Source organism: Saccostrea echinata, unplaced genomic scaffold (assembly GCF_033153115.1).
Source record: "Saccostrea echinata isolate AGI-Se365-2 ecotype Australia unplaced genomic scaffold, CSIRO_AGI_Sech_v1 ptg000033l, whole genome shotgun sequence".
Taxonomy (NCBI): domain Eukaryota; kingdom Metazoa; phylum Mollusca; class Bivalvia; order Ostreida; family Ostreidae; genus Saccostrea; species Saccostrea echinata.
Window position 1 is genome coordinate 1,084,280 of NW_026889782.1, and position 26,476 is coordinate 1,110,755.

Below are 26,476 nucleotides of genomic sequence, written 5' to 3' on the forward strand. Positions count from 1 at the left end.
TAAAATTCAAAGTTTAATTTTTAAATAGGTACAACACCCATTGTAGTTTATGAAAAGTGCTGTGATCCTATATAGATCCTACTATTTCATTGTTAAAATCATATTTGTATGAACGCATACTGAATTTTTTGCTGGTCAGGTTCATTAAATATAGAAATAATTAATTCAGTTTCAAGATTTCAACAGGATCGCAGCACTTTTCAAATAGCTTAATACTTCTAGAGTTTATGATTAAAAACTTGTCATGATCCATTGAGGGTATGCCCTTGCACTAGATCGATTTGTCAAGACCCTTGGATCATCCTCCAATGTACCTGCAAACAAATATACGGCAGTATCCGTTAATTAGGAAATGTAAGGGAAATATATGAACAAATTCATAAAAAGGACATTGCATCCAAATTAATCCAAAATCTTCAAATAATATTTTATTTATTTATAAAATACATTTCTCCGTTGTGAAAATAGTACTTGATCCGCCTCTCACTGCATACAAACTGCGTCAAGTTTTACGGAATGACGTCATATCGACGAGTGCAGTGCAATCAGTGACTTGTTTAAACCTTGCTATATGGGATTTAACTAACAACAAAAACGCACATTATAGTAAGTTTTGATGTAGTTTAATTATCTCCTACAGTTTAAAATTGCAAATCACTTCCTTCATTTTTTGGTATTTTTAAGGATTGTTTGTTTTGTGTGATGTCATAGTTAATATTTCCCGTAAAAATTAGGTCCCGCCTCCTTTTTGTACCCTTAACTGTGCTGCGAAACGCCCTGCGCATGCGTACAGATGAACAAAACCAACGATCCCCTTTTAACCTCCCTTCGCCCCCTCTCCTCAATCCCTCCCAGTTTTTTTTTAAATCGAAAGACTCTTCTTTCCTAAAAAAAAATTATGATGCTTCATATAAGAGCATACTGAAATTATGAAGATATCAAGGTGTGGTCACATTAATCAGCGGCATCTTCTTGATTGAAAATATCACAATGCAGAATGACTGAGAGAAGAGGGACTATTTTCCTGTAGATTATTCAGCAATACTGTATAAGCAAACCTTTAAATTACTTCGAAATTGTCAGCTTCAGCAATAACTCAGCATTACCAGGAAGCAGTTGTAATTCGTATGAAGCATAACTATTGTACATTCAGCTTTACCATACCCTTAATTCAGTTAATAATGTTGTCAGGTAAATGAAAGTTAAAAACAAAACAATTAGTAAAAACAAAGTTATTTGTTTCCAATTTTAAGATTAAATAAATTAATTGCACATTCGTACCAAACCAATCATGCCAGTAATAGTCACATCAACGTTTTCTAAGTTACAATATCCAGCAGTATTGTATAAATAGCTTAAGCATAAGATCAGCTGATACAACTGACATAGTTTACAATCAGCAAGCATAGATCAATCACCTTTCATGAAGAACAGAACATGAAGATGCTGTCCCCTTATGATATATATATAATTAAGTTCTTATTTTTATTCAAAAATTCGTGTAAACATACTTTGATCACATTGAATTCCCTTCCATCCTGTTTTGCAGCCTCCGTCACACTTCCCTGTTGTCCTGTTACATCGATTGGTTACTGCACAGTTTTGGCTGCATACATGTTTACAATCACGTCCGTAATTACCAGGTTGACATGCTGTCAAATCAAAGCATAAATATCTAATTATAAACGCAATTAATTATTACTTTTGCTTGGGTTTGACAATTGACAGAATGTTAAACTTTGGCTTGTTCATCTCGTAAGACTAGATACCTTTCTATATGTATGGTAATTGCTAAACCTATATGATACGTTAGAACTGCAAACGAAGAAAATTTTTTCTCGAATATTTTGTGGACATGGCGCTTTGAATAAAATCGCTAAAAGTGATAAAAACAATTTCAACAGTTGCATCTCTTAATATCTGTAAACGAGAAAATGAACTATAAAATCACTTATGTAAAATCTAGTAAATTTTATGCTTTTCAGCAATAAAAATGACTTTTTCTACAATAATAAAAAATGCAAGTAAAAGTGTGCGCGCTCAGGATAATGAAGTTATATAACGAGATAAATACAAAAGTCAAACTCTCTATAAGAGATATACACATGCACTACTATATACTTAAGGAATGTTTTTAAGTTTTGTGTGAGTTATTGGTGTGTAAATCACACAGACTTGTCACGTAGGCATATATCATGAAGCGCGCTAGCGCTTCATGAAAAATATGCCTACGTGCAAGTCTGTGATTTACACACCAATAATTCACACTAAACTTAAAAATATTCCTTATATTTACATTTTACAAGTTTAAAAGCACCAATAATATACTAAATATTTGAATTTCTTGCTGCCCTATATCGTTACATTTTTATTAACGTCTCTGTAGCCTCATTGTGACGTTACTTTAGCACGAGTTTCACCGTGTATATTTTTACGCGTAAGTATACACAAAAATGATTTTCAAATCAATTTCACAGTTGGCTTAGTAGAAAAACACAGCAAATGTAAATATTTGTACTACAGCCTTAAATGCTAATGCTTCAGCATAAATTGTAACTGAAATTCTAAAAAAGAAATTGTGGTCTTTGCAATCAATATTTAATATATCGAAGATGTAAACAAAAAATACCGTATAAGCAGATTTATTTTTTAGCCAGGATTAAATTTTGACATTATTAGCGAGGGTGTTCAGACCGCTAAAATTGAATATCGCTAAGAATTCATTTCGCATTATGAGTTATTGATTAACAAAGGTTCGTAAAGAAGGATAACTCTGTAACACTTTACATCATTAAACAGAGATATCTTCCTTAGGTATTTCTTTACAATACCTTAGTGGTACGTGAGCTTCGTTCACAATATAATTAAAGTATTGAAAACTTTGTTCTTGACTTGTCATTTGAGTTTGAACTCTCTTTGGAAATGGTTAAGTGTCTTCCTTTCTGATTGTGGATAAGTGTTTGTTTCTGAGATGTCGATTTTGAAATTTTTGAAAGAGGCCCAAGGGCCTTAACGGTCATCTGAAGATAATACAATTTAGAGGATCCGTAGAGTGTAAAATAAACTGATAGATGAAGCTTTGTTGCCCAAAAGCAAGGGATGATCGGGATCAATGAAATAATTAGTATTCACTAACAACTCATAAATTAAAATAATTTGATTTTGATTGTAACGCCCCATTTGATTGGATAAAAATTTACTTTATATCGTATAAATTGGGTTGCCTACGTCACAATGACTTGCGTCCAGAAAGTATCGATCAGCCTGATGATTTAAATTTTGTACAATTTGAAGTTATTTTTTAAGGGCAATCGTCTTTTTTTCTAACAGTAAGTAAATGAATGAAAAATAAATTATGAGGAATGAAATTAAAAGCTACCCAATTTATACGGTATAAAGTGGGCTTGAACAGTTTACGCTTTTTTTAAAAACCGCTTCGCGCTATATAATCAATAGAGCCCCATCCTAACACCTGAACCCCTAACCCAGAGGCAATGAAATTCATAATTTTGGAAAAGGCGCCATTGCTTATCATAACGCACTCAGTTTGTTTAAATAATACCCAGGAGCAGTGAAAAAGATTTTAAACGAATTACAGCATTTTCACTCTATAATCAATAGAGTCCCGCCCTAACACCGGAACCCCTGACCCTGGGGCCATGAAATTCACAATTCTGTAAAACACATCCTTGTGCATTATACTTTATAGTAACCATGCATTTCGTTTGTTTAAATAATACCCTGGAGCAGAGAAGAAGATTTTCAATTAAAGAATTAATGCATTTTCATTATATAATCAATAGAGCCCCACCCTAACACCTGAACCCCTGACCCAGAGGCCATGAAATTCACAATTTTGAAAAAGGCATCCTAGCATATCATAACCATGTACTTAGTTTGTTTAAATAATACCCAGGAGCAGAGAAGACAATTTTCAAAGAATAAATGCATTTTCATTATATAATCAATAGAGCCCCACCCTAAAACTAGAGCCCATGACCCAGGGGCCATGAAATTCACAAATTTGGAAAAGGCATCATTGCTTATCATAACCATGCATTTAGATTGTTTAAATTATACCCTGGAGAAGAGAAAAAGATTTTCAAAGAAATAATGCATTTTTACTATATGATCTTTATAGCCCCGCCGTAGCACCAGAACCCCTGACCATGGGGCCATGAATTTCACAATCATGCCAACACTTTGACTGCTTGATTTCCAGGAGTAAAGAAGAAAATTTTAAAAGATTGCATCAATTTTGGTGATTTTAGCCCCACCCCCGGGCCCCCAGGGGGGGGGTAGGGACCATGAGAATCATAATCTTTATCCCCCTTCACCCTTAGATGCTATATGCTAAAATTGGTTGAAATGGGTTTAGCGGTTCTAGAGAAGTTGAAAATGTTCGAAAGTTGACGGACGACGCAAGTCGTCAGACAAAAACGGATGGCAATAGGTCACCTGAGTGATGGACTTACTCTACCTATTCTCCTTCAAAAAGATATGAAATCGGAAAATATACTGCAGAATTCGGAAATTCGAAAGCTGTCGCCAAATTTTCGGCCGGGTCAGAGAATAAATTGTGTGAAAGTTCAGTGAGAAATTTTAAAAAGTGTTACTTAAAAACTAAGAAGCCGGGAAACGAAAGCGCTTTTTAGAGTGGAGATATTGAAACTTGTCGTGGTGAGGAAGCTAAAGTTTTAGAAAAAAGAGGCAGAAAATTGTTCGGCGATGAACTGGACGCCAATGTCCAAAAAAATAGGTTATTGGATTAAGAGATTCAAGTGCAGTTGTAAACACATCTATTGTGAGGGCTTCCACAAAGGGTGTCGTCTTGTCAAGGGACAGGAGTTCGTTTGGAGTCACAAAGATTTATCTACAAGCTGAGCAAAATCGCTGCTATTGACAATGGGCATGGTCAAATGGAAAGGGACAACGTCGAAGAAAATTCTTGATGTTGCTTATGAAGATGGAAAAAAATAGTTTCTTAAACGAATACAGGCAAAAGTGGAAACCTATAAAATTCCAGCGAAACTTATCCTGAACTTGGACTAGACACGTGTCAATATCGTCCCTGTAGCAGGTTGGACAATGGCACGCGAGGGATCAAAGCGTGTGGAGATTAAAGGGATCGAAGGGACAAGGCAAATTACAAGTATGTTTATTTACATGATTGTTCGTTGTTGATAAGAAATTTTTGCTCTAAAATAAATAGTTTGCATTGTCTTTTTATGCATATTAAACTTATCAGCTGATTGGCATGGGATAAATCGTTGAAATTTACATGTAAAAGATTCAACAAAATTCAAAGAAAAACAATCATTTTCTACAAATATTCTATCAAGTACTGTTGTTAATATACTTAAAAAAACTGATTTTTAAAGCTACATTTGCTGGGACCTTGTCGGGATCTTTTCTGCCCATGCAATTTATCTACGGGGGGAAAACCTATCAATGTCACCCAAAATTCACTTTTCCAAAAACTTTGAATATCACTCATTCAGAAAACAACTGGGCGAACAAAAAAAACCATGAAAGACTATATCACAGAGATCGTTGATATATCAACAATATTAGAGACGGAAGGCGATTTCCCTGTTACACAACAAACACTGGCTATTTCGATATTGACAAATTACAGAACCCATTCTCGAACTTTTGAAGAAACACCACATTCAGTACGTAACTGTCCCCCAAACTGCACAGACAAGCTCCAACCAATGGACTTGTTCTTAAGATTTTTTCTAAAAAGGAATTCCACGAATGGTATGCGGGGGAGGTAGCTGCCAGTATTTTTGAAGATAATGACTGTGTAAACGTGGATTTAATAAGCGTTAGCAGAATGAAGCCATAAGGTGCGAAATGGCTTCTTAAACTCTATGATTATTTATGCATCAAACCAGACATCATTAAAATGGATTTAAGTAGAGAGGAATTGATGATGTTTGTAAATAAATCGATACTAACGTGACTGGGACACATGCCGATACAATATGAATTACTGTTCTAACTATACTGCAGTGATTTGCTATAGATGAATAGTGATGTACAACCCTGTTTAATGTTTATCTTTCTGTTCGAAATGTTATTGATTTATACATTGTAAATAAATAAAATCGTAACGGTGTTTGTCTGAACTTATGGTAAGAATAAATTTCAGGAAGATTTTATATTCTGATTGAATCAATAAATCGCTAAAATTACTTCTCGCTAAAATTATAAACCGAATTTTGAGAAGAAATCGCTGAAATTGCGTCTCGCTAAAAATTCCACTAATCCGGTATTTATTTCTAGACATATAAAGTGAGTTCAAATTTAATTTTAAATTTAAAGTCTCACCAAAAATTTACTTTAGATAATCACTCTATTATACTAAAAACTTAAGTAATTTTATTTACTTTGAAACTACAGACTTTCTTTAAATTTATAGCCTAAGTATCTTTTAAATATCAGATTATTGATGTAAATTCTGGAAAAATTGCGAATATTATACAAGATTAATTTTCTTTCGTGGGTGAAATTGTCGAGCCAGAAATACACACAAGAACAAATATCAAACATAATATTGAAACTATTCAGAAAAGGAAAATTTTGAGTTAGTTGCTCTGAATATCTACTTTTCATAAATACGTATGTTTTTTGTTGTAGTATTTGAATAAGAACATTTAAAACAAGCTAATTCAGAGAAGTTGTGTCCCCCGCTTAAGGAAAAAAAGAAGAGCATGCGCAGTTCTAGGGATGGGGGGTTCGGACCCCCCCCCCCCCCCCCCGCGGATTAGCAGAAATATTAAATGTATCATGTATATTGAAGCAAATAAACAATGTCAACATGGATATAAAGATTTGATTGCTTATTCTTTAATATGTGTATAGAAGATTCATTTATATAGAATATTTACCACACTGTAATAATGATTTTATGAGAAGTTTGAACACGCCAGACGTCATAACTTTTTCATTTCATACATGTATGTTGAATACAATCATTTAGTAAATAAAAAAAAACTTTAAAAAAGGGATCGTCCGGGATTTGAACCCGGGACCTCTCATTTGCTAAGCAAGAATCATACCCTAGACCAAAGTGGCATTTGCTTATACACTAAATTAAATGCAAACAGTACACATATAATGATTATATATTCACGTTCGATATTGTCAAAATATTACACAATGCTTCGTGTCTAATTTAGCCTTTACTAAACAGTTCTAATAGATGTAATATAAAGTCCATGGACATTCTGTATTATATGTAAAATTTCATTGCAAAAGCTCGAAGAATTAGCGAGATATCGCGTGGAAACGAAAGTGTTAAAACAGAATTTATAAATTTATGACCTTAACCTTTGACCTCAACGTAGGGTTCTTCTTTAGGGCATAGGGAGTTGCTATGCAAAATTTCATTGCGAAAGCTCAAAGGGCCCTCGAGATATCGCGCGGAAACGAAAGTGTTACAGACAGACAGAAATACAGATGGACAGACCCAAATTAATATCCCCCGCTTTCAGTGAAAGCGGGGGACAAAAACAAGAGGCCCAAGGGCCTTAACGGTCACCTGAGTATGATACAACAATTTAAAGGATGCATAGAGTATAAAATGAACTGAAAGGTGAAATTTTGTTGCCAAAAAGCAAGAAAAATAGGGTGATCATGATCAACAAAATAATTGGTCTTAATATTCATTAACAGTTTATAAATTATATTCTATAAATCTGATCCCCTATTATCACTATCACCATACAGTATATTAACAAATTATCAATGCTTCTGTACATGTACTATTTTAATCCTTTGTTAAAATTTCTTACATTGGCCTCCCTTGGTCCTTGATGAACATTTAATAAGACAAGTTATTTTTGTCTCATTTTTATCTATCTACTACTTACAAGTCTATCTGATCATTAAAACTATGAAAGTACCTTTTGTATTATACAATAAAAGTTTTTGCATAATTATCTTATTCTATTTACCTTTCAAGTACATTATTTACAGTGATAAATTATCAAAAGTAAATGGCAAAGGGGAATAACTCCTCTCAGTAGAATACAAAATAATAGAGCCCTGGCCAGCACCAGAACACTTGACCAAATGGTCCAGATGTTCAAAAATCTGGTAAAAATAATCTTCCTTATTAAAACTTTTACTCTTTTTGCCTCTGATATGCCCAGGTGCGGAGAAGATTTTTAAAGCAATAGTGCATATTTACTACAGATTCACTATATTATCAATAGAGCCCCCCCCCCCCCCCCCAACACCAGAGCTTCTGACCCTGGGACCATAAATTTGCTCATCATAACTAATCACTTTGTTTATCTGCTTAACACCTAGGAGCAAACAGGTTTATTTAATAGAATTAATGCATTTTTACTATATTATCAAGAGCCCCACCCTCACACCAGCACATCTGACCCAGGGGTCATGAAATTCACTACTCTGGAAGAAGCACTCTTGCTCATCATAACTATACACTTAGCTTCATTGCTTTTTTAACCAGAAGCAGAAAGGAATATTTTCAAATAAATTTTGCTTTTTCACTTTATAATCAATAGAAGCCCGACCCCCCCCCCCCCTTCACCAGAACCCTTAAATCTGGGGTCATAAAATTCACAATTTTGGAAGAGGCATCCTTGCCTATCATAACAATGTACTTAGTTTGTTTAAACAATACCCAGGGGCAGAGAAGAAGACTTTCAAAGAAATAATTCACCTTCAGTACAGGATCTATATAGCCCCGCCCTAGCACCAGAACTCCTGTCCCCGGGGCCATGAATTTCACAGTTTTGGAAGAGGCATCATTGCTTATCATAACAATGTACTTAGTTTGTTTGAATAATACCCAGGGGCAGAGAAAAAGATTTTTAAAGAATTAAAACATTTTCACATTAAATCAATAGAGCCCCGCTCTAACACCAGAACCCCTGATCCAGGAGCCACGAATTTCACAATTTTGGAAGAGGCATCCTTGCTTATCAAAACTATGTATTTAATTTGTTTCAATAATACCCAGGAGCAGAGAAGTAGATTTTCAAAGAATTAAGGCATTTTCACTATATAATCAATAGAGCCCCGCCCTAACACCAGAACCCCTGCCCCTGGGGCCATGAAATTCATAATTTTGAAAGAGGCACTCTTGCTCATCCTAACTATGTACTTAGTTACTTTATTTAACACCCAGGAGCAGAGAAGAAGATTTTAAAAGAATTAATGCATTTTCACTATATAATCAATAGAGCCCCTCCCTAACACCAGAACCCCTGACCCTGGGGCCATGAAATTCACAATTTTGGAAGAGGCACTTTTGCTTATCATAACTATGTACTTAGTTACTGTAGTTTATACCCAGGAGCAGAGAAGAAGATTTTCAAAAATGTAATGCATTTTCACTATATAATCAATAGAGCCCCGCCCTTACACCAGAACCCCTGCCCCTGGGGCCATGAAATTCACAATTTTGAAAGAGGCACTCTTACTCATCATAACTATATACTTAGTTAGTTTATTTAATACCCAGGAGCAGAGAAGAAGATTTTCAAAGAAATAATGCACTTTCACTATATAATCTATATAACCCCTCCCTAGCACCAGAACCCCTGACCCTGGGGCCATGAATTTCACAATTTTGGTAGAGGGTCAATGCTTATTACAATCATGCCAACAGTTTGACTGCTTGATGTCCAGGAGTAAAGAAGATTTTTAAAGATTGCATTAATTTTGGTGGTTTTAGCCCCACCCCTCAGGCCCCAGGGGGGCAGGGATCATGAAATTCACAATTTTTGCTCCCCTTCACCCATAGATGCTATATGCCAAATTTGGTTGAAATTGGTTGAGCGGTTTCAGAGAAGAAGCTAAAAATGTTCAAATGTTAACGCACATCGCACGACGCATGTCGCACGCCGACGGACAAAAACGGATAGCAATAGGTCATCTGAGTGACTCAGGTGACCTAAAAAGGGTAAATTTTGAAAATAAAGGAATGATTGATAGATTGATTTAATGTCGTTTTACATCCCATTCGAGAATTTTTCACTCATATAGAGACGTTGCCATAATTATACCGGTGAAGGCTTCAAATTTTGACCTTTACTCGGCACTCAGGGCCATTGAGCAGTGAGGAATCTTTATCATGCCAACGACTACCGTGACACGGGGCCTCCGTTTTTAAGGTTTCATCCGAAGGACCCGCAACTTTCACTTCAAAGTGCCGAGTGCCGTGAACGGTTACTGGAATGAAGATGACTCACTCTGTAAAAATATTTGTTAATAACATTTGTCCTATTATCCAGAAAGTCAGTATGAAGTGACTTTTTACATTAAATACCCCAAAATGAAAATGTATTACAGGAACAGGAGAATCAACATGGTATACCGTTTGAAACTGCATGTTGTTGGTTCAAATCCAAATTTTTCCTGTCCACATATTTTTGATGAATTTTCTTAAAGAAAACCACACTTTGTGGATTTTTTTTAAATGAAACAAGCAAACATAAACGTTGGTAAAACAAACAGTATCACAGAGATGTGTCCGAGACTGAGCACACAAACATACTTTTCTACAATCTGTAGATAAGGTATTCATGCAATATAAAAAGAACGAGCAATTATCAAACTCAAAAGTTCATTGGAACAATACAATTTAGGATCAAGTACTATATTTGGTCGGTTCTGTCAATGCTGAGTATACTGTAAGATATTGCGCGTATACTGTAAGATATTTATATATGTATAAGTATGCCTGGAATGTCATATGATAATGATACCTTGGGTATTCTAGCTGAAATATGAGGATAACGAACGGTTATTAACCTCAAAAGTGCACTGGAACAAGAAAAATTGGGAGCAGAGAAAACCCTGTCATGACAAACATCCAAAAGCAATTCAGTTTGAAAATAATGACCCAACAATGTGTATTAAAATGTCAGTCAACATTCGAGTTACAGAGTGTATTTGCAAACATAGTCATAGTATCGACCAAAGAAAATTGCAGAATGTTGACTATAAACAAAATTGTTATATCCTTGTATCATCAACCTATTTGTCAGTATTTTGCCTCATTTTATAAATTGGTCGTACGCAGATGCCCTTGCGTATCAAATCATTTTGGAGACAAACACTCAATTTGCAGGTGATATGGTATACTGCTACTTATATAAGGGAAGAAGACAAAAGAAAAGTTTGAGTCATCAAGCCCTCCAAAGTTTTGTTTTTGAACATCAGTGCAACTATGTGTATTACCGATTAATAATATATTTTGACACGATAGCAGTGTTTTTCTTTGAAATTTGTTGTTCTGTATTAGCAATACAGAACGGATCTATAGTGGCTGGAGCTACTTTCCGTTCTGAATTAGCCCTATATACAGTCTTGTATTAGCCAACTATTTTGTATCTAAAATACAGCACGGTCTAAAATTAAATCTGATTCAATTATCAAAAGCACGTACAAATAGTATATGCTGATTTTTTCCTGTTACAAATTTTGGAGAAATATATCTTTAGGAATGTAAAATGTCAAAATTTCTCAATCACTTCAGTAAAGGCATTCCATAAATAATGTTCACGTTATTTCGATCCAAACAAAAAGTAAAATTTGCAATTGTGGAAAACATCCTATGTTGGATAAATTCCTGAAAACCTGCTTTTTGTGTCCCCTTCAAAATAGTGAAGCCAATGGATTCACGAATGCAGTATACAGCAGGTGAAATTCGCACTCCCCCCCCCCTCCCCCACCCCCCATTTTCGACTCTTCTCGTGCAAACTCATTCAAGTCCATTTTTAGGGTTTTTTTTTTTAAATTAATTTCATTTCAAATCCTTATTGCTGACGGCTGCCGCACATCTCTTTAACTTCCTTTTTAATATTGCTTATTTCAATAATAAATTAAAAATCCGTAACATCAAAGTCTATCTAAGAACTGTCTATATCGCCTGTATGTGTATCTAGTTAAACTGATATTTTAACACCCCTGAAATAAATTAGGATCAATCTCCATCTACAAGGTTAAATCGTCCAACTTATCAATTAAGACGGACTTCAAGTCTATTACGTCTACCCCGTTGTCAAAACTAATCTGACTAAATCTTACATTGTCCGTGGAAATATATATACTGCGGATGTATACTCCCCGTCGAGGCCTCATCCACAGAGAAAACAAACGAATCCTGGCGGACGTTTGGATGCTGCACAGCGATAAAGTGGGCGGTGCTTATTTTTGATTGATCGTATCACAAATCATTTAGAGAACTCGACAGGTTCTGTATCGTAGATACAAATTTTGGGGCGGAAACTTGTGCGACGATACAGAACCCGTCTCGTTCTCTAAATAATACTTAACGATGCTGACTCTCAAGTTCTGATTAAATTTTTGTTTTGAAGTGTCTCCAATATGAAATCATAGTATAAAATACTTTGATTTACTAAAGCAAAAACTTTGACTCACTACAAGAAATACTCTGATACTGTAGTAAAATACATGTTTAGTTAACTATAGTGAAGAATCGTTTACTTTATGTACTGTTTTGTCAGGGAACCAAAGGATTTCTCCATGAACTTAAAAAATTGAACCAACATGTCTGTCAATAGAAAGAAAGGCTACATTAACGTATTTATGCCCCCGTATCGAAGATTCGGGGGTACATAGTTTTTGCCCTGTCCGTCCGTCTGTCTGTCTGTCTGTTTGTCCGCAAAAACTTTAACCTTGCCCATAACTTTTGATTGGTTGGAGCTATTGCGTTCATATTTCACACGTGTATTTCTTGTGACAAAACCTTTCTTTGGACACCACCATATTTGACCTTGACCTTGGAGTTTCGCCAAGTTTTGCAAAATTTTACCAAACTTTACCCTTGGTCATAACTTTGGAACAATTGGTGCTAAGGCTTTCATGCCTCACATGTGTAATTCTTGTGAAAAGACCTTCCTTTGCATACCAACATCTATGACCATTACCTAGGAGTTTGACCTTTTTTTGAAAGACTTTAACTTTGGCCATAATTTTTGAAAGGTTGGTACTAGGGCTTTCATACTTCACATGTATAATTCTTGTGACAAGGCCTTCCATTGGATACCACCATCTTTGACATTTTGATCTCGACCTAGGAGTTTGACCTTCTTTTTGAAAAACTTTAACCTTGGCCATACTTTTTGAACGGTTAGTGCTAAAACTTTCATACTTCACATGTATAATCCTTGTGACAAGGCCTTCCCGAGGATACCAACATCTTTGACCTTTTGACCTTGGAGTTTGACATTCTTTAGAAAAACTTTAACCTTGGCAATAATTTTTGAACGGTTAGCGCTAAAATTTCATACTTCATATGTATAATCCTTGTGACAAGGCCTTCCTCTGGATACCAACATCTCTGACCTCTTGACCTTGACCTAGGAGTTTGACCTTCTTTTGAAAAAACTTTAACCTTGGCCATAATTTTTGAACGGTTGATGCTTAAACTTTCATACTTCACATGTATAATCCTTGTGACAAGACCTTCCTTTGCATACCAACAACTTTGACCTTGGAGTTTGATCTACTTTTGGAAAACTTAAACGTTGGTCATAACTTTTGAACGATTGGTGCTTCGGCTTTCATATTTCACTTTATTTCTTGGATCAAGGCCTTTTCTTGGGCACCATTTACTTTGACCTTGACCTTGATATACTTTTTAAAAAAAATCTTTAACCTTTCCCATATCTATTCAATGGTTGCTGCTAGGGCTTCCATATTTCACAGGTTAATTCCTCGAGAAAAGACCTTACATTGGGTACCAACATATTAGATTTGCATTTGAGAAAGTTAAACCTTTGCTATAAGTTGCCATACGGGGGCATTAGTGTTTCACAAACACATCTTGTTTTTATTTATAAATTATATATTCTATTTCAAAGTAACTAAACCAACCATTCTGGCATTTATCTCCTTCCACTCCGTAATTACAACCATTCATACAAGTGCCGTTGACATGGTGACAGGTTTCGTCCTCACTGCAGTGACCACAGGTGAAAGCACATCCCAATCCATACCGAAGGTCATTACAGACTTAAATAAAGGATTAAGATTTTACATTCTTTAAGAAAAATGTATAAGAAATATTTTGAAAATATTCAATCAAATGTTAAATTTGTTTAACCATTACAGCCTTTATGATTCTTTCGAAGTAAAATGTAAAGACTTTCTGAGGAAGACACGCATGCTACTGAGGAATAGCTGCATACATACCCTGACTGCAGCGAGGACCTTGATAACCTGGCACGCATCCATAACAGTCCCCTGTTACGTCACACCTACCCTCCTGGCACTTATCAGGACACCTATTGCTGCATTTTTCTCCGTAGTATGACGTATTAGGGCAACCTGTTTGAAGGAAACATTTTATTAAAATTCAAGAATGTAAATTTTTGATTAAATATTTCACTTATGTTTATTAATTAAAATACTGAAGCTCACCCCAAACTTGCACTTCACACAAATCATTATATGCATATGTTGAATAGTAGCTAGGATACGTCGCATCCGGTTTCCGTTCATTATTGCTAGCGCTCTCGAGCGCTAGCAACTACGTTAGTCTATATTTCTGAAATACGCATGCTCGACTTCACGGTCGGGGATTCTGGGAAAACTACTGTAGATAGACTGTACGATAACAATTTCGTTTTGTCATACAAAAATAGAAATGATCCGAATTTACACTGGCCTTTCCTGTCTGATATGCGCGATATACATTTCGTAGGTTAGAGACAGTCAATACCAGTCTAGATCCGGATTCTGAATTTTTTTTTATTTATTGTCTAACCTACACATAAAAGTACAAGAAAAATTTGGCCATATAATGCCAAGATTCTAGACATCTAGCTTTCCTTACAGTTTTACCACCTAAGTGGAAGCTCGGAAAAAACAACAGCAACAACAACAACAACAAAAATCTTTTTCAGAGTATGTCGGAAAAACATGTCAATTTAGTGTTTATCATCTGAAAATACATATGATCTGAAGTTTCGTGTTTTGTTGTCTAACCTGCACGTAAATGAACAAAAAGTAACAGTAACTCGGGTCTTATAAAACCAAGACTGTTATTTCTAAAGTTGTAATAAATACATAGCTTTTCTAATCTACCTTCATAGATCTTTCCGGCAAGCTCGGAAAACCGCGGCAACCTCGGATATGTTTTCCGAGCTTGCCGGAAAGGCCCGAAGGTGCTCATTGGTTCTACTGGCCTTTTATTTTTCACCTCGAAATTGAAATTACAGTAAAATACAGAATGCTTGAAGCACAGTTAGGAGTTATGCCATTGCCGACGTGAAGCACACTCTTAGATTCACCATTCTGAATTGTGACCCCCCCCCCCAAACTCAACCCCAAGTGCACCAATCTGCCTTCCTATTAATAATTAATCGATTCAGCAAATTTAACAAATGGTTCAGATATCTTCTTCTGTATTTTATTAAGCTACAGCGCTAGCTCACCAATCTTTTTAAAAGATAAGCTTGTAGAATATAACATATCGTCCCTGTACAGAGCAGTTGATGCTCTGGTCCTCAACAGGTGTACCAATCGCATTCTGCATTTCATGGAAACAAAGATGACCATCGTCTTTCAACGTTGTATTTGAAACGTACAGATAAAACCCTGCAAATCGATCATAATAACGACCAGGACCTGAAAATTTACAAATCATTATTTTCCGAATTATAGACAAATTCCTTATTGATAATATATATGATAGTCACTATTTATTTTGAGGTAATTACCACGCCGTGTATTACAATCTGTATAAATCATCTGTATCATCACGTGACAAACATTCAACCTTTAAGTCTTTCATTTAATCAGCCATGAGTAAACATGACTGTTTGTTAACATCACATTATATCATGTAACAAATATTTTGATGACAAACTTCATTATTTTTAATTCCTGACATTTATCTCCGATTTTAATAGCCATGAGAACATCATAATTACAGTATTTGCCTTCTCCCGACTCAGGAAAGGAATATTGGGTCTGTAAGTAGGAGAAACATTTTTTTTTTCATAGAGAATTTCAAAATTAATGCTGAATTTTCAAAATCTTGTAAAATTGATAAAATAAAATAGTTGTTGACCAGATGAGAAAATTCCGGAAATACATGTAGTAACAAAAAAATAATTGTTTCCAGGAGATTCGAAAAAGTCGGGTCATTTTAGCCAGTCGGTCGGGAGAGGACAAACAAACAATTTTTACAGATGGCCTGAAATACACATTGGGATTAACAAAGCAATGCATATTATCGTTAAACTTTAGTGTGTTTACAGTTTTAAAATAAAAATGTTGATACCTTTTATTCTTATATGAATTTAAGTTCATGTTTGAAAATTCAAGTGTATTTTCCTTATTTTTTTTTTGTTGAAATACTTTTGTAAGTTAAAAAAATTGACGGTAAATTTGTGATTTGCGTCAGTTTTAACTATATTTATTTACCATACTTACAATCCCTTATGGAAAATTGTACATGCGTATTGCATGACACTAGGGTTTACTTCTCAGAAATCTTTCTGTATGACCATCATCTGTTTCATTATTTTGAGTATGAAATTCATTTAAATGCCACCTCTTGCTTTTTGTCGTCATCGTTCGTTAATAATTGAATATTTTCAGATATTTCTCTGGGATTGATTGACCAATGTCAACCAAATTTGATATATAGCCTCTATGGAAAAGGGGAACATTATGTTGAAATTTGTGGTCATTATCCTTCTGGAGCCTAAGGGCTGGGCCTTGTTCAAAATAATGAAAGTCTGTAACCCCCTGAGGCCTAAGGGCGGGGAGTTGTTCAAAATAGTGAAAGTCTGTAACCTCCTGAGGCCTAAGGGCGGGGAGTTGTTCAAAATAGTGAAAGTCTGTTACCTCCTCAGGCCTAAGGGCTGGGCCTTGTTCAAAATATTGAAATGTATGGCCCCTGGATAGGGGTTCAGGAATTAGGTTGAAGTAAGAGTCTACACTCCTTACATAAATTGGTCTCTGAACTACGAAGGTCTTTTTTACGAGCTAGTTCCGACTTAGATTTGGTCGGAACATACTGTGCGTGAAATAAGCTGTTAACAAGTTTTCAACGTATTTCATAAAATCCACTTTAATCAGTATGAATCAGTGTTTATCAATGGAAATCGTCATTATTTCAATTTTTGATAGCAAGTTTTCTTTCGATTTGACTTCACATTAATTTTTGAGAATTGCTATTTCGAAAAAGAAAATTATAGGTATTTCATAGAGGGAAAGTTATTTCATCTAGTCATTTTTTTTTTACATTTCATTCCCTAACTTTGAATAGAAGACCTAGTTTGATTTCTGCCTCGATTTTTTTTTAAATAATGAATGGATCGCTAATGGAAGAGGTTAGCATTGTTTAATGCTTAAGTTTTTTTTAATATTCATTTAATTGTTGCCTGTTACCCGTAGAATTCAAAGTCTGCATTTTTGTTAAACAATTTATTTCCACATTGGGTTTCTGCGGCGCAAGTGTTTACAATGGATGTTAGAGGTTACCCGGCGTCAGGTCAAAAGTATCTCGTCGTGAACTTCAAGCATGCTGGTGTAGGGGTCTATTGATCATATAATGAAAACGCATGAATTCTTTTAAAATTACCAGAAAGCTGTCTCAGTAAAGCACCTATATTTTTTGGAAGCCTGGGATGATATTGTGGTCATATACTGGTGGTGACCTTAATGTTTTTGCTCTTTCTGTTACTATAAAAATTTTATTGACTTCTCGGTGGTATTCTCCATTTTCACTCCCTCAGTAGGAAACATTTGTAATTCATAATTTGTAAATACATGGCTGGTGCAGTGTGTTATACCTACATGTAACCCCCTAGATGAATAATGATAATAGTTTTCAATAATATTTTAGATTTCAAATGCCAGAATGAGATCTTTATCTTTTGCCGAGTTCGTGATTATGATGTTTTCTTACTCTTATGTCAATGCAAGTAGTAGCACTGGGTCGTAAATGGTTGTTTTATAAACCACTGTACTTTAACATTACATGCATACATGTATGACCCGTTTAAATAATAGTATGAGGTCATTATATTTTTCAATTGTTTAATCTTATTCAGTATCTAAACTTTACCATTTATCACATCAGTGTTTTTTTTTTCAGCCCTGCCATCTATGAAATTCCAGCTTTCTCTGTATATCTGGGCTCCGAATTTTACGTAAAAATTCGAATTACAAAGCTCATTGCATTTTGAAATCACTCATTATTCTTGACGCCATTCGTACAACCTTGAAAAAACACTAAACCGTCTACATCCACAGTCTCAATTTTCTTAAAAATCTATCGTGAATGTTTTGGATTACAGCCATGAGACGCTGAAACTTCGTCCCCATACCAATGACGCATGAAAGCCGGCATTGCAACTAGGTGTAAACAGCGCTCGAAAAAATAATCAGGACTTAATCGGATTGAGAAAATGAAACCACCATTTGTCGTTCTCAAAAAAAAAAAAAAAAAAAAATTAAGCAAAAGTGATTTTTCGCAATTTTCATCAATAAACTAGTTAAATGCATTCATTTTGAAATTTTTTGAGAACCGAATTACTCGCGCAAGTCGTTTATCCTGAATTAAGATAAAGTTTGGGTGGCGTGGCGCAGGTTAGAGCGTCTGCTCTAGAGTCGCAGAGTAAGGAGATGATCCTTACATCGCGGGTTCGAATCCACTGCGGGACGTGGAGAAAGGTCCTTCGGATGAGACCGTATAAATCGAGGTCCTGTGTCGCAGTAGGTGAGGGCACGAAAAAGATCCCTCACTGCTCAATGGCCCTGAGTGCCGAGTATAGGTATAAATTTGCAGCACCCCACCGGCAAGTGGTGGCGTCTCCATACGATTAAAAAATTCTCGAGAGGGACGTTAAAAAACAACAAACAAGATAAAGTTTGGAAAACCTGTTGCAGTGGCATTATTCGTAGGGAAAGTATTCCTGGAGAATCGACACTGTATATCGATTTCAAAATATTTAACAATTACTATAACTATTTATTACTGTAAATACATCTTATTCAGCGTGTACGGGTTTTAGTTTTCAACAAATTAGGGAAAATTTGATTTAGCGCATATCTGAACTTGGTAGATATAAATATATCTACTCCAAATATTAGCGATGTACTTGAACTAGCGGAAACTGCTTTCCACCAAATGTGGTAAAAAGAATACACCTCTAATTGTATTACGCTTACAGTTTGTTGCAAGGGCTATAGTTTTAATATACTTGGTATATGTTTAATTGGCTTTGGGTTTAAATTGTGACAGTCACCATCGTATTTTTGGTATTTCTTGTACGGTTATTTTTCTGGACTATGTGTAATGTACGCGTTGAATATTATTATTTATATACATACTCAAAGTCTATTTAGCAAAAGTTAAACTACAATGACCAAAGTTACTTGGATTAAGTAGTGACTACTCAGAGATGGCTATATAGTGAAGTATCATGCTGTAAATTTTTAAATCACTAGGGGGAGGTAAATGCAATATTTACATGTAAATTTTGCATCCCCCCCCCCCCCGTAAATTCAAAATTTACAACATGATATCAGCACCCAAGACCGAACCCAGATTTAGGACTGTACTGTACTATGTACTTACACACTCTAATATGAAACTTTACAACTGGAAATGTTCAAAAATGTTCTTAAAAGCAAAACCACATTTCACACATACTTGGCTCATTGTCCGTCCTGTAGTAGATGTCGATGTGGCTGATACTGACAACACTCCCTAGATCAACTCTCCACAACGCTGTCTCCTTATTATCATCTGATATTGTACACTCATTCCCCCTGTGTGAGCGATCTAAATATTGTCCATCTACTGCCTTGGCTGCTCCCGCGAGTATAGGGGACCAGTTATATTGTTGATACGCAGGTCTCCCCAGTGCTAAATTTTCTTTAAATACAAAGTGGAAAATTGGCATAGTAGTGTATTAAAAAATGACATCTAAACTATTTAGAGTTTTGTACATAGGATCTTATCAAGATCATATTTCACAGTAGAGAACATTGAAAAAAAATAATCAGAAAAAAATAAGCAAAGTAATAAAATCACTGTCAATACAATAACTAATTTGAAGGTAGTTTTTACTAAGTGCTACGTAAGTTCACTAGCTAGTAATTTAACGAAAGAAACAAGTAATGTATTACTTCAGTCAATAGTAAATATTTCTATGCATTTAGTAAATATACTATTTTTTCATTCCTCAATAGGTTCCATTTCCACTATGGAAGAGTTATACTTGTTAGTGCGCTCTTTTGTGAAAAAGTCGGAAAATGTACATTTCTGGGACAAACGTAACATAAACATGTAAACAATATGTTTAATGTCGATGAACAAATCCTAACAAAATGCAAATGAAATATTTTATTGTTGTGGACTTTATATACGTCAAGAGTAGGAATGACAACGATATCAATTTATATCTATTGTTGATCGTATGTATCTATTTATCGTATGGTACATCTAATACAATACCCATGCCTCGGAAATATCGTATTGTTTATTAATGGATGATAAATGTAGGGTTCTCGCTCTCTTACATATATATTTTAGTTCTTCTTTTCTTTAATTGGAATGACAAATACATTTAACATTTAAAATTGGATTGAGATTGGCATGTTTTGTATTATCCGTAACGCCATGCCGTCCAAGTCAGACGACCAAACGCGCCTCTAATTTTTAATTTTGATAGCCTATTCTTCCATTAGCTTCCCTTTTTAAATGCAAAAACTTATGTATAGCTACCACTTTACAGTATCTTTGCACTCTGGATTCTATTTCTTCCTTGTCATAATCGCAAGAAACGGTGAAGTGCTTCGATAAAAGGCGTCTTATTGCTTCTAGAAAATTTTAAGTAATATATTTTTTTTTTATTGTTTTTATATTTGACACCATAATTAATTTGGTTGATGTTTATTATTTTTTCTTCTTTTTTTAAAGGGGGGGGGGTATCTATAAAATCTTAATGCATTTTTGTATAATTTGGTATAAAACTTCCATATGTTTCTGTTTGCATATCAACAAAGTAAGGAAACTAAATGTTTACATGTTTTCTAAAGCACCCAGGACATTTAATTGTCTCAGCTGTTTACGTAGTTACTAAACGCCATAAATAAAGGATTTCAATTTTTTTTCAATTTGAGAACCCTTTCATTTATTACTAGGTCTTAATTTACCTGAAATTTCACCCATCAATTTTACATCCGTCCAATTCATATAAATTGGAAAAAGCTTCGAAATGTGGTTTGCTTATTTGTTGTATACACGTAGAGGCACTTTTACACATCTAAACAGAAATCAAACAATACCTTCTGTAGGATGAAACGTCAATTTGGAACATTAATACAAACCTGCCTATCTTCCGCTTGTTTACATTTTTTTTTTACTTTATTACGCCATAACTCTTCTTAAATGTCATGCTCAGATATCCCTTTATTTAAAGATGTTTTAATTTTTTAACAACTTTTAAGATTTCAAACTTAAGACGTAAGTGTTACGTCGTCAAGCGATCGGCATTAAATGTGAAAGTCACGGGTCTTTCTGACGAAACCTTAAAAACTGAGCTCACGGTGGGCGTTGACACGATATTTAAAGAATCCTCGCTGCTCTGTTGGCCCGAGTGCCCGGTATAGGTCTTAATTAAAGCCCTTCACCGTATGGCGAGTCTCTAATTGAATGAAAATTCTCAAATGGGAAAATAACATATAATCAATCAATCAAATGATGTTTGAGAAGCTATTGACAAAAAAATTCATTAAGAGTGGAGTTGTAAATTTACGACAAGTTGGGCTGTATTTTTAAGAAAAGAAAAAAAATTATGTCAATAAATGATTTGAAAATATTTTTACGTCCTTCGTTATAGGGTACACAATACAGAGTCTGACTTTGAGGATGTAGAATAAGACGTCAGTACAATTACGCTTATGTCCCTGAAACTCCGCCAGAATGAGGATTTAAATTATAATCGTGTAATAAAAAAGGTAGGAAGGTCTGTAAATATACTGGTTTTCTCTTATATGCTCAAAAAAAAAAAATAAAAAAAAAAAATAATAATAACACAAAACAAAACAAAAATAAAACCAAAAACAGATAGGCCATTTAAATAGCGTCATCTTCAATATATAGTCCGTTCAAAAGTGGCTTACATCATAATCACGGAGAAAAGGGGGGGGGGGGGCTATCTGCAATTCCATGATGCATGATATGAAAACATTGTTTTTGTACTCGACTTCATAAACCGAAATGGTTATGGAAACGCTTTTGGTCAAAGATACACTCTATTGTCAAAAATTGACAAATGTTTTTAACAAATAAATGTATATTAAGAAATAAATTCAATATAAAAGTTTGTTGTATTTTTTTTAACCTGTAAAAGAAATAGACGCAGCAAGAGTATAGCATATATCTATATACTTATTCAAGTAAATAAATAAATTTTGAAAATAAATTCCGTAACGGATGCACCAAAGTTCCTATTTACTCCCCTAAGAATACACTAGATACAAGATGATGTCCGTAAACTGTATTCAGATTTCACACGCATAGTAAGTATCTTGCATTAAATTAAAAGTCTACTTTCATTTTCTATAAACTGCCATGAAATAGCAAAAACGTGAATACGGTGGCGGTTCCGTTTGGCGGATCTAAGTTACTGGCAATTTTGAATGAAACTGACAACAAACAATCGTTTATTTATTTCATTATACATCATCACTGAATTATTCAATCAAAACTTGATTTAAATGATATAAAAGAAATAAGTGTGATAACCGATTAAAAAGGAAAATGTGCAAATTATTTTCGTCATTCACCGATCTTAATATTGAGGGAAACTTCTATAACATTATATAGGATCAAGCCCCATGTTAAAAAGAAAAACGAGGCGAATATAGCTGCCTGAACATAAAAAAAGCTTTTGTTTGAATGGTCATTGAAATAATGGTAAATCAATGAGAACACTATAAGTTGTTAATAAAATTATATTTATATATAGAAAGACTATTAGTAGATTTTTCTAATAAATTTATCGGTAAAATTTGTATATTCCTCACTGAGAGCATAGTGACAATTTGTACTTCGTAATAAATTTGCTTACATAAAAAAAGGAAAATTAATGAATAATTTTGTGCTTTAATCAATACATTTCATTTTTTTCTGAATACAGAATTTTGTATTAAATACTCGGCCTAATCATAAGGCGTTAACAGCTAATATTTAAAAAGAAAAAGAAAGCAAAAAAATATCAGTTTATCATTTAAATATGCATATTCGCTACTTTTATCCTTGACGGAAATGAAGTAAGAGCACCTGAAGTACAACATCCATAACACCGTATAACAGGTTACACAATAATCGTCAATAAATGAAATTGTTATTTTTCAAGTTTTTACGGGGGATGGGGGGGGGGGGTAGTGACGTACATCTACTTCTGCTCTAAAGGTAAATGCGGGATTTTTAACAAAGTATTTCTTCCTGCTATAAGCCTGTAGGCTGCCAGTAGAATTTACAATATATATATTATAGGAATTTTTCTCTCGGTAGTGGTATCAATTCAATTTCCCGCTTGCGCTGGATGTCATATTGTCAGAAATAAATTTTAGGAACTTTGTGCATTGCGAGATTACGCAACACACTATCTAGTTTTATTGGCACACACTTTGCTGTTTATAGTATCATAATTGTACTACACACTGTCCGTATTTAAAGACTTCCGATTAACGGATGTTCAGTGGTTTGTGGTTGCACAGCTGGGACGGAAGTGCCCGGTATTTCGGGCGTCATCATTACGAGGGTTGTTTGGAAAGTTCGTTGATTATGCAATCTTCCTTATACTATCTCCAAGAAATTTAAATTGAGCATATTATCATATGTAAAAAAAATTATTTTGTTTCAGTGTGAAGTTTCATTCCTTGTAATTTATCCTTTGTTTGTTTGTTTATTGTTTAACGTCCCTTTCGAGAATTTTTCACTCATATGGAGACGCCACAACTTGCCGGTGGAGAGCTACAGATTTTGACCTATACTCGGCACTCAGGTCCATTGAGCAGTTAGGGATCTTTTTTCGTGCCAGCACCTACTGCGACACGGAACCTCGGTTTATACGGTTTCATCCGAAGGACTGGTCTTGTAATTTATTAGAATTCGTGTCATTTAACTTTAAAATCAACACGTTTTGTAACCACGAAGCAAATTCAACAACACTGTAACGCCAAAAACATACCGATGTGAGGTTCTCATAACACTATCCTTGTACATTTCACACAGTAATGCCCAATACCAGTGCACACATTAAAACGTTTCCCTATCACTTGAAATCTATTTTACTAATAATTGTTCCAGTAGCATCATTTTATTTGTCAATGTTATATTTTTTCACTGCATAAGTGTGCTTTCACAAGATCAGCATCTGTGAAGCAACAAACTCTTAGCATGACGTTACTAACTTTTTAATGTTTTTGATAAGATTTTTACAGATAATCCGTTTTTTCACAGATCACCATCGTCTTAGCGGAGTAGCCTATCATTCAAACACCGCTTGTACATGTACCATGTACACACACATGCATGGCTTGCATATTACCTACTATCTACGGCATTTTTAAAGTTTTTTTCTGGAGTTTTCCAGAGTAAAAATACAAATTTGTATGGTTAATTGCTGCTCCGTGACGTTCTACGACGTCATTTTTTTTGCTTTTTCATTGAGGACTACCTATCTTCTGAAACTGATTTTCCTGTCAATGAAGCAAAATATTCAGTCATAAATGAGAATCAGAAATAAATTCTTAATTTGAACGTGTAGAATTTTTCCGTTTGTGTGTCATTTTACAGAAAATATTACTTCAAACATTATTTAGTGTCTTGATTGTAAATTGCAAAATTTTGACCATGATCCGATTTTTGCATTTTTTTTAAAGTCTAAATAAGTTTGAAATAAACCACGATATTATGAAAAAAATTAATACACATGATTTGAATTTACTCCTGAAATATTTCTTCCAATTTTGGATATAATATGACGTTAAGTAAAAATGTCATGACGGTAGTCCACGAATTTCCAAACAACCCTCGTATGTGTAATGTCATTCACAACATTGAATGCGAGACGGAAAACATTCCGAATTTTCTCTTCAAAATTAACGGTACGTTCTGTGTATATTCTGTTTATATAACAAGAAATCCGTAACCAGCAGATTCTGATGGATGAAGATTAACGTTTTCAATGTATAACGAACATTTTTTGTACCTAATAAATGAATGGACCGACATTTTTAATCATGGTAGCATTTTGAAGGTGTTATTAAATAAAAATACTCCACCAATGGAATTTACAAATGTTGATTATTATCAAATAATTTTGAATTTTACATTGAAGTCTATGGGCAGCGCAGGTTTTATTAAGATACTGTAAAAAGTAATTTGAATTCAATACAGCTCTCTTGGTGAAAATATGCATAAACTCTCTCTTTATTAAAATATGAAATAAAATAAATCATTTACCACAGATATTTTGACAAAATTAAAATTTTCTTTTTTTCGTCAAGGGCAGATAACTCTTCAAAAACTTTTAAGGTACAAAATGACTAGCTTCTTTCATGTTATCAGTCATAAAAATTTGGTTCATTTCCCTGTAATCGTTATCTAGAAGTGCAATTTTAACTAGTTTAAAATGATCAAAAATTGTTCAGAATCCATTCATTATACATTGAATACCTTAACATTTAACATACGACCTAAACAACCAAATTTCACAAAATTGTTATTACAAGGCCGGGAGTTACAACGTTACTGCACTTCCGTCCCAGCTTGTGCACACTAACAAAATTTACCTTAGATGCGAATGATTTAATCGAAATATTTACAAATCGGGGGCACATAAAAATTAAATGGAAATATGAAAAGGAAAAAGAATGTGTAACAAATTTATTGATGTAAGCATATTCCATGTTTTTTATGCTTTAGATAAATAACCACGCGAAGTTTAAGCGTGGTGGGCCAGACGACGAGAAAAGGGTTGCAAGCCTTCTCTCTTTTTTATTTATCAGTCGAAAACGATATATTTAAAACAGGTTATAGAGACAAAAGGGTTAAATTATCGATAACATATTATTCACTCACATATAGTGCATATTAGAATACCAAAATAGGAAAAAGTTGACTAGATCCCAGATTTAAAAAGAAAAAAAATGACAAGGGGGAGGGGCATACCCCAAGTGCCTGTGGTCACACTGCTGGGTAAATTGGCACACAGAAGGGGTGCTATAAAACGTATACAAAATATAGCTCGCGCAGTGATATTTCATGTGCGTGGTAGCCAAGGGAGATTGAAGATAGATAATCTCCCGGAAGAAAAAACAGTTTATACAGAAAACTCAATCTCACCGTACGCCTTGCTATATATAGCTAACAGTGTAATCCGCATGGCGAGGAAAAACATAATTGCTCGTGCTGAAATAAAATCGA

General features: G+C 34.5%; 1 protein-coding gene across 1 annotated transcript; it reads right to left on the reverse strand.

Moving 5' to 3' along the window:
• Positions 1–1,465: 1,465 nt before the first annotated feature.
• Positions 1,466–26,435, reverse strand: LOC133199079 (dendrite extension defective protein 1-like). Its single transcript, XM_061334964.1, has 7 exons — positions 26,396–26,435; positions 19,685–19,909; positions 15,471–15,642; positions 14,434–14,519; positions 14,206–14,340; positions 13,888–14,025; positions 1,466–1,652 (listed from the first exon to the last, which is right to left on the reverse strand). Exons 1-7 carry the CDS (start codon positions 26,433–26,435, stop codon positions 1,486–1,488), a joined length of 963 nt encoding a protein of 320 aa, XP_061190948.1. The 3' UTR covers positions 1,466–1,485.
• Positions 26,436–26,476: the final 41 nt, after the last annotated feature.

Excerpts from the sequence above, each read along its gene's own strand:
- LOC133199079 (XM_061334964.1), bottom strand. The coding sequence starts at position 26,435 with ATGCGGATTACACTGTTAGCTATATATAGCAAGGCGTACG. Across the intron at positions 14,341-14,433 it reads GTGTGAAGTGCAAGTTTGGG|GTTGCCCTAATACGTCATAC; the intron begins GTGAGCTTCAGT and ends TCCTTCAAACAG. Across the intron at positions 14,026-14,205 it reads AGGTCCTCGCTGCAGTCAGG|TCTGTAATGACCTTCGGTAT; the intron begins GTATGTATGCAG and ends CCTTTATTTAAG.